This window comes from Hakea prostrata, chromosome 2, assembly GCF_041222555.1.
Source record: "Hakea prostrata isolate BN-2017 chromosome 2, UWA_Hpros_2, whole genome shotgun sequence".
NCBI classification, from domain to species: Eukaryota; Viridiplantae; Streptophyta; class Magnoliopsida; order Proteales; family Proteaceae; genus Hakea; species Hakea prostrata.
Window position 1 is genome coordinate 60,597,775 of NC_142601.1, and position 9,777 is coordinate 60,607,551.

At 34.9% G+C, this 9,777-nt stretch overlaps 1 protein-coding gene and 1 pseudogene across 2 annotated transcripts; both read left to right on the forward strand.

Annotated features, from left to right (window-relative positions):
• The first annotated feature begins 3,085 nt into the window (after window positions 1-3,085).
• LOC149025399 (putative WRKY transcription factor 40) lies at window positions 3,086-4,893 on the forward strand. 2 transcript variants are annotated; one of them, XM_089143120.1, is made up of 4 exons: window positions 3,086-3,361; window positions 3,455-3,652; window positions 4,075-4,194; window positions 4,316-4,893. In XM_089143120.1, the coding sequence occupies exons 1-4, from the start codon at window positions 3,317-3,319 to the stop codon at window positions 4,745-4,747; spliced, it is 795 nt and encodes a 264-aa protein (XP_088999246.1). In that variant the 5' UTR covers window positions 3,086-3,316; the 3' UTR covers window positions 4,748-4,893. The 2 variants fall into 2 exon arrangements, with proteins under 2 accessions (XP_088999246.1, XP_088999245.1); XM_089143119.1 differs by having other exon boundaries at window positions 3,090-3,361; window positions 3,455-3,697.
• A 4,231-nt stretch (window positions 4,894-9,124) lies between these two features.
• On the forward strand, window positions 9,125-9,541 carry LOC149025400 (uncharacterized; annotated as a pseudogene).
• Window positions 9,542-9,777: the final 236 nt, after the last annotated feature.

Sequence of the window (9,777 nt, forward strand, 5' to 3'; positions counted from 1 at the left end):
CTCAGATATAAATGCAACAAAAAGAAAATCTAGGCTTTTCTTAAATCGAAGTAACACAGAGATTAACATGATTCACATACTAAGATGATGTGTCATATGTATGATTAAAGAAGAATTTTCATTATGTAAGAAGAAAATTACAATAAAGATCTTCTAATCAATTGTTAAAATGGTGTTTCAAAATGTTAACCAAAATCCTAAAACGAAAATTCTTAAATTTCATAATGATTCTATAAAAAATGTGAAATACACATTCATATATAAAGAGTTTCAATCGGATAAATGGATCAACTCACCGGGTTGGATCATGTCGTACCACGGGGACTACGCTCCCATACCCCCACGGTGAAGAAGATTAGTGATGAACATCTCAAGTCCACTACTTCCATTACATATTTAAAAAAACGAATCATTTGAATCGTCTTCAAAATATACAAGTCAAATCTTCAAAATTGGGTTTAAAATTCGAGTCAGATATAAAAGTTTTATTGGCTGGATCATATTATTGAAACTTGACAAGCACTGCAAGTCAAGTCCATTCCAACCCATTTATGGCTTGTGAACACACAACACTTACATTGTTGACTGCCCCAAAGGACCACCAAAAACAGAAATTAAGCAAGTTGAGGGAAGAGACAGAATGGAAAAGATGAAGAAAAGAAAGATTTTATTAGGTGGAAAGCGAGTCTCTTAAATATAAAGGAAAAATCCTATGCCGTGAAGGCGTGAACTGCAAGTCTTTTTTTTTTTTTGGGGTAATAAACTGTTAAGTCACTAGCTACATCCATGGTTTCTAGATGTGTTTGGTTAATAGATAGAAAATCTGGAAGGGTTTGTGGGGCTCATCAGTTTTGGATAGAGTGGACTTGACTGAGTGACTGCTACTTTGTATTGTTTCAAAGTCTTGGAAGATTTGGCTTTTTTTATCATCTTCAGTGGACACCATCAAGTGAAAATATTTGAGTGCATCCTCACTTCCATGGGTTGTGTTGTGTTGTGTTTCTCATGTTAGTGCTTGACTTCTATCATCAATTGACCCCAAATGGCGATTGCAATAGCACTAATCGATACTTCTTATGCTGTTCACCCTTGGCAGCTTTCATTTAATTTTGTTTGTTGAGATCTGAATTTTGAAGATATTTTGCTATGTGTCATTGTCTCTATACCGGCCTGTAGGCGAAACTTCAGATTATTTTCTTCTTTGCATTTCAGATATAAAGCTTTTGTAGGATAATTTTGTAATAAAATAAGACGAATACAAAACTCCATAAATAAACATGGAACATTACACGTCGGTCTTTTAGTTAAGTTATAAATTTTTTATTAGGACTTTTTAGTGGAAAATTTACATCGATATAGAAGTCTCTAGCTAGCACCATTAGTAACTGTTAGTTGAATTTAAAATTTAAAAGGTAAAGAACCAGAATGCCACCATTAATAATAAATAAAAATAAATTTACAAATATACCTATTATATTATCTGCAGACTATATATGCTTCTTGCTTAATTAATTTTCCATCTTTCCCTTCTCTGCTACACAGACCCAGATCCATACCCATTCCCATTCCCATTCCCCTCACTAACGGTTACTCATGGTGTAATTAGAGACCCCTACACCTAGGTCCTAGATGTAAAACTTCCCCCAAAAAAAAAACCTAAAACGTAATTTAAGCTTAATTAAGAAGACCGCAAGCACGCAAAATTTTATTTTTTCAATGAATAGAAGAAGCAATTTCATGTGAACATTCTTTCTCATTTGATCATTGTTTGCTTTCAACAACCAAGGAAATTTCAAATCAATTTTCAAATTTTTATATTTAGTTTACACACGAATTTCTTTGACAGTTACGTAAGCATGCTTAGTTGACATCACATGAAAAATTGATATCCATACTACTTTGAAAATTAGGATTGATTTTTCCTTTTTTTGCATTATAATTGAGATCATTGACTCTTCTAATAGTAAAAGGGTTTTTCTATCTTAAAATTTTTTAGAATGATCATCTGAGATGGGAGGTAGAGGGCAGAGATCATGCTTTGAAAATGTAATAATTTTTTTCCCATTCTTAATTAAAAATAAAATAAAATTGAGCTTTACATTGTTCGAAACATGTTACATGGCAATTGTATAAGAAAAATAAACTAGAATAATAAAACCAAGTTTTAAGTACAAGAACTTATATTGTTTCAAATGAGATGAACAATCTCCTTGTCAAAAGCATTGTTACGCACATCCAACTAGTTATACACAAACAGGAATCGACAGAGTTGAGATGTGTCGGTGGTGACCAACACTTTCTTTAAGATATTTAAATACTCATAACTTATGTTGTCTTGTAGCTTTTAACATTGGCTTTTAACAAGACAACATATATAAGTTATAAGCACACAATAGATTTAGAGTTGTTCAGATTCCACTGTACTAGATCAGACCTCTTTGTATTTTTTGGCACACTTGGTTATGCAGAAGAAAAGAAAAAAAAAAGAAAAAGAAAAAAAGAAAAAGAAAGAGAGAATTTGTAAGGTATTTGCATTTGAAACATGACGAATGTTCATCACAACTAAAATTAAACTTGATTTATAAGGCTAACCTAAACCAAAAGCTATAATCATAACCCAATTTAATCCATTACCAAAATGGAAAAGTCACGTTAATCAAACTTCTAAGATGTTTCCCATCATTCCATACACGGATTGACGTTGATCCTTGATCGACCAGAATGATTCCAATTTAGAGATAAGAATGCTTGACTGCGTACTTGCCTTATTTGGTAGGTTTCCTTTACAATATTCTTTTTTATTCTATCCACACCATGCCACACGTCTTACTTTCGTACGTGGCATCTGATTATGCAAGCTCAAAGCAAATTTTTTCCTGCTTACGTTCAACTGATGATGCAGTAAGGTGACGTCTTCCCTTTTCCCCCTGCTGTTCTTTAAATCAATGCCCTCAAGGTTTCTAATCAATTTCCAGGAAACTGTTCTATACTTGTTTTCATGTTAACTTTTCAAATGTTTGATCTCAACAGCTTGATTTTTACATCCATGACTTGCGACGAACTTGAAAAAATGATGAACACTGGTTGGGTCTTTTTTTATCAGACCAAGACTGTCTAGATCAGTCTAACCAACATGGGAAAGGAATGAAGAAACAGAATGAGAGAGAGAGAGAGAGAGAGAGCGTGAGCAGAACGGCCATTAATTGAATAACAATGGGTATCGCCATACCCTTATATATAGGTCTCTCTGTCATATTCCTTTGCCTTCTCTTTTAAATAATAGTCTCTGATCGGCTCAACTACTCAGACTGATATCATGGATGGTGGTGAACAAAGTATGTCTCTTGCAATTGCAATGAAGGTAAATAATTGTTTTCTTAACTAGCAAAAAAGATGGTTATTGAAATTTGTAATCGAGGGTACTTGATGGTTTTTTGTGTTGATGAACATGCAGGTGAAAAGTATGGAAGCAGAAATAGAGCGGCTATCTGAAGAGAAGAAGAAACTCTGCAATTCTCTTGAGATGATGAGCAACAAGTGCAAGTTCCTTCAAGCCTGCATCATGGAGAATAAACTGACACAACAGGAAACAAGTAATCAGGACTCTTCCACTAAGAGATTTGGTGGGAATGAAACAGCTGCAAAACCAAAGGTGTCCCAAGTGCTCATAAGAACTGATCCAGGAGACATTAGCTTAGTATGTCATCATATTTACAGTCGACTTCAATTTTTATTAAACGTTCATTTATGTTTTCACAGTATGTTTATATGTCTTACGCTGTGATTCGAATTCTTATATCCAATTTTGAAGACGGATCTACACCATTAGATTTTTATTGGCAACCGGAATGATCCAATATGATGGGTAGACCCCCATTAACTACTTAAAATCCATAAATCTATATCCAATGTTCTTTCGTTAGGTTATTATGAGATTGAGGATTTTCGCTTTAGGGTTATGGACGAAAACTTGTGTACCTTAGTTTTTGCCCGTGAGCTCAACACACCGAGTTGATGTGTGACCTTCCTTTGCGTATTTTTCATGGTCGTTTTAATAATATGTTGTGATTTCAGGTAGGGAAAGATGAGTTTAAGTGGAGAAAATATGGACAAAAGAAGGTCACCAAAGATAATCCGTCTCCTCGTGCTTATTACAGGTGTTCCATGTATCCTTATTGTACTGTCAAGAAGAAGGTAGTAGTATGTCTAGAGATCCTGTTTCACGAGTTTAATTTAATTATTTACCAACTCTTCAGAATAATCATATAAGTAAATTAAGCTTATTTAGAGTTCATTCTTTTATATATGGGATTAGGTGCAGAGATGTGCAGAGGACAAGCGCTTACTTGTTGCAACATACGAGGGAGAACACAACCATATTGCAGATTTTGGTGAACCAGATAATGGTCTAATTGCAGCTTTTCCAGCAAATTGCTCATTCATGATCTCACCATCAACTATAAGTTCTTCTTCCCATGCTACTGCTAATCCTGAGCTTCAACCAGATACCACCCTTGGCTTAGCTCTTTCGCCTTCTCATCAAGAAAGCAACAGCAGCAGATCAGAAATTAGGACTTGTCACCATGATTACTCCACTCTCATAAACGAAAACAACAACAACAACGGCGGCAAAATTGATGAATATGTGGCTTCCCTAACTAGAGATCCTAACTTCACTGCTGCTCTAGCAGCTTCAGTTGCAAAGTCCATTGTAAATACTCTCCCTAATTCTTCTACTTGGATGTGAACCCTAATGCCAAATTTTCTACTCATGGGACCCCGGTTCTTGTAATTAGTCCTTGCTACTTCTTTCAAGTCATCATAATTTGTTTAAAAAAGAAAGCTTTTCCGGTAAAGATTTGCAGAAAGAAAATTAGTAATTCCAACAGTTGAAATAGGGTTGTCAACATCGAGGCCTAAAGACTAAATCTCCTAAGTCTAGCAAAAGACATAGAAATGTGAAATGTTGTGAAGACAATTTTTAACAGTATTACCCCACAATTTTGTTGAGAGGCTGTTTTGTCTCGACCTCGTGCTATTAGTGTAGTCTATTGACCATTTCACCAAGGCCCGTCAATTTCTTCCATTAAAGTTGAGGTAGTAATTAATTGAAAGGCTGAGATCCATTTTCAAATTTGCATTCATATATTGGTTTAGGATTAATATGAATCTATTTGAAACTGATGAAATATGAATTAACTTGCTAATCAAGCTATGCAACTTATTACTATTTGATTCATTTAGGGGTTGTATGTAGCGGTTCTTGTTTTTTTTTTTCTTCTTCCTTTTTTTTTTTGATGAAATGGGCATCTTTGACTATAAATCGCCGGGATAAAAGTTTAACCGATAAAAATAGAAATATATCACACCTTAGGAGAGCTACTTGTAAATTTCCTAAAAATAAGAAGAAAAGAGAAAAAACTTCGGCTCTTTTTGGTACTCATTCTCTATTTATGCCTATTTAAAAGAAATGAGTAAAAAAAAATTATTTTTGGTAAAAACTGAAAAAATGATTCGTTAACTTTTGTTTAGAATAAATTATAAAATAAAAAGGTTTGATATATCAAAATGAAAAAATTACTAGAAAAATAATAATGAAAAATTAACTAAAAATCTTATTAATCAAAATATTAACAATTAATCAAAATTAATTTAGTTGCCACTTGCTCTGCCACTATTCTTTTTTTGATTGAGTCTCTCTCTCCTGCTTAGAATCTAGGTTTTGCTGCTTTGTTCTCTATTTTCTCTCACTCTTTCTCTCTTGGTGGAATAAGGAAAAGAAACCTTCAGAATTCAACAGTGAATGGCGGAATGGATTGAATTATAAGTAAACGTCTTTATATATTTAACCCAAATTAAACAAATAGATAAAAACTTCTATCTTTCTCTTCTATATCTGTAGTTTGTGGAATGATCCTTTCTTTTTGGCAGGATTTTTTCCCCCAAGTTTTCACATAATTAAAATACAACCAATAAAAACCAATTTCCCCTTCGTTCCACCGTTATCCTTCACTTTTTTTCAGACATGGAAATTACAAGAAGCTGAACCTCTCTGCTACCTTCCTTTTTCTTTTTATTATTTCTGACACCCCTTCCTTGACTTAACTTTCGGTTTTCTTCATTAATAGCTGGCCGGTGACTGTTTCCTTCATATTACAAGCACGAGAATTGGATAAATAATTATATTCCACCCCCCTCAACTCAGCTTGTGTAGATCATTCAATTAGCCTTCCTTCCCCTTTCCCTTCAACCTTGTTTTCCCCTTGGTTTTCCTTTATTTGGTGCAAGGATTAACTTCACACACACACCAAAACTCCCATTCAACCAAATCAAAACTTAAGTGACTTGGGTGAGAAATGAGAGCCCCACCACCCCTGGCCTCATTACTCCACTTCAAATGGCCTGTTCGTCAGGTTTCTCCTCTTAGCATCTGGGGAAGTATGAGAAGCATTTGCACATGATCCAACTGTTACGTATGTTTTGTGGCTCAAGCATGTAGCAGCATCCAACGCCCCAGTAGGGTTTTTGGGAACTGATGGAGCTGCAACACTTGGAACCTTAAAGGACCCACTAATCAATGATTTATCTTAGATTAGTTCAAGACACTTCAACATTCTCTCCTGCAAATCAAATTTTAAAAGACCCACTTAATGACATTGTTCAGATTGCAAATCAAAGACCAGCCATCTGGGAGTTTTATCAGAAAAAGAATGTTGGTCAGAATGGAGGTGGATCAACTGAGGATTTAAGATAATCCACAGTTATGGATTTGATTGTATGGTGGGGTTTTTAACTTTGAAGACAGTATGAGCAAAAATCAGAAGGATAAGACCCTCCAAACAAGAACTCCAAAGAATACTGATAGATAGCCAAACCTTGTTTTTCTTTTCTTTTTGGGTTAGGTGTAGGTGCAAGTGGTGAGATGGAGAGTATTCCATTGTGATAAATTAACAACTAGATAGTAAACAGAAAGATAGAGGGCAAGAAAGAGAAAGCAAACTGGGGAGAAAAGTATCTTGGCATGAATTCCGGTGTTTATTTAATTATGAACATAATACTCTGTGGAAGGTCTGAGGAAGAGACGATCGAAACGTGAGATTCTTGTTCCCAAGAACAACTATTCCTGTCATAATCTTCTCCACTCCACTTTAGGAGCAGAACCTCGTTGGATTCTTGTAAGGATCATTGAGGAAACAACAAGCGCTTTCAAGTTAATAATTATGTCTTCAACCGCCACAATATTCAATCGCAGAACTAAAAGAACTAAATACCTTGAATCAACGAATCGGTTATAAGATTGAGAAGTCGCTAGCCACCTAGTTGTGAGAACAAGAGTTGCACTCTTGTTGGTATATTGATGTTAGGGTTTGAGAGTGAAAAAAGAAGAAGACAAACATAGATTTTCAAAAAAGAATGTGCATTCACCATTTTAATCTAACATTAACTTAGGAATTTAAGTAAACTTGGGTATAAATGAGGAGAACGAATTTCTCACCCATAATTCATAATAGACAAAAAGTCTATTATGGATTTTGAAATTCTATATTGTCTTAAATAAAAATAAGATTGAAAATAGATGCCAAACACTTTAAGATAATGAAAAATACAGAAATTTGAGAATAAAAAAAAAAAAAAACCAAAAAACCCTTAGTAAACTTATCATTTAGACTATTTATAGAATTCCATTATCTGTAAAAACAAACTTAATTAGATTATGGGCTGGGTTGGTCTTTAAGCAAAGCCACAGCCATTACCTGTGGAAGTCTAGGGCCGGCTCAATTCCAAGCCCAACCCATGTAGTTACAAGGTGTCCTGCCTGCTGACTAGGGCCATTTGGAAGATGTGGGCCTCATGAATAAAGAACCGCAAAAAATTGAAAAGAAAAAAAAAAAAAGAAGAAGAAGAAGAAGAAGAAGAAGAAAGAAAGAAAGAAGGCATCATGTGAACGGCCTGAGTTTCAGTTTTGGTTTCAAGAGCATGGTGTTCAGAAAGTAGCTCATAAGACTATCCATATCCAAAATTGTGAGGTGGGCCGCCACTAGTTGGATTTCCTATTGGGCCTAACTGGGCTGCCATCGGATTTCCTATTCTCTTTCAAATTACTTAGCCCGTATCATTAAATTAATTACCTAATTTTATTTTTTTGGATAATAATGACCTAAATCTTCAATGATACATAAGGGTGCAATTTTGACTATAGCGGGTCGGGTCGGACTGTACTGTTTTGAGGTTATTCCAGTAAATATATGAACGATAATAATATAAAATAACGCATTATTTTTATTGTTTCTGATTCAGATTAAGTGTCTAATCTTTTTCAGACTTGTCTTAACTAACCCTATAAGATTAGTGGATCCATCAAAAGTAATCAGAGTCAAGGTTAGAATTCTAAAACGCCCAACCAAATTCAACTCAGTTAACACTAGTTCTATACTTCTATATGGTTAATAACTTGTATAGTTACCATTACACTTTTTATATAATAAAAACATCGATCGTCTTCTTTTTTTGAACATATATAATTAAGATCATGTATAATTACGAAGCCCTAATATGATCCTTTAGTGTAGGAAATGGATGAAATTTTGAAAAGCTATTCCCATTAGGATGTTAAAATTGATGAAACTGAACAGATTTGTAATCCTGATCAACAACTATGCCAGTTATACCATCATTAATAAAAATGCATGTAACCATTGTTGCATGGCGACCATTAAATTTGTATTATACCCAAAAAAGGAAAAGAAAGTAAGCATTTATTTTTTTGGCGGGTATGGAAAGGTGGACATTAAATGTATAATCTTTTGAATAGAGTTATGAACATTTACTCCAAAGGCTAATTAAATTAAAAAATCGAAAAGAATCATTACAAGGCAATGACAGCATAGCCACCTTAGCCCACAGAAGGCACTCGCTATTTCTTCTAGGACTAAGTGGCCGCTTTTCCTCCCCATGGCTTTGATGAGCAAGAAATGTGGCCACCCATTCACACCCACTATAAGATGGACTCTGATATTGAATACCATAGCTAGTTAGAACAGTCTCATTTCTTCATTTTGTTTTGCTTTCTTTTTTCAATTTGATTTTATCTTCTGGGTCTCTCTTTCCTTCCAGTTCTCCTGCAATGGGAAATACCAAGAGATACTCTCTCTCAGAAGTCTCTCGCCACATCTCTGCAAAAGATTGTTGGGTGGTAATTCATGGCAAGGTATATGATGTCAGTAAGTTCTTGGAAGAGCATCCAGGAGGAGAAGAGGCTCTCTTACAGTCAGCTGCCAAAGGAGATGCAACAGCTGATTTTGAAGATGTGGGTCATTCTTCTGCGGCCAATGCCTTGATGACTTGCTACTATCTCGGTGATCTTAAGGATTCTGATTCCTCCGACGATGATACCGTCGCTGTGGAAGAAGCAAGATTGCTTGCAGCCAGGGAATCACAAGTGAAGCAATCTTCTTTTGATTTCATGAAACTTACTCCTATCTTCATCATTGTTTTGGCCTTAGCTATCTGGTTTTATGGCAACAAAGCCAAAGCTTATTGAGTTTTTCTGTTTCTTGAATGGTTCCTTATGGTATCTAGTATTTTTGGGTTTCAGATTATGTTTTGGACGAAATAAAGTTTTCAATTCAGACATTTGTATCAGATGGATAGCTTCCATGGATTCATGGCTTTTGCTTGACTTTTAAGTGTCTCGGCAAATATATTTAGGGATCAGAAACATGCATGAGCACGTAATGTAGCGAAGGTTGATAGGAGTATACATGAATTCTGTACTCG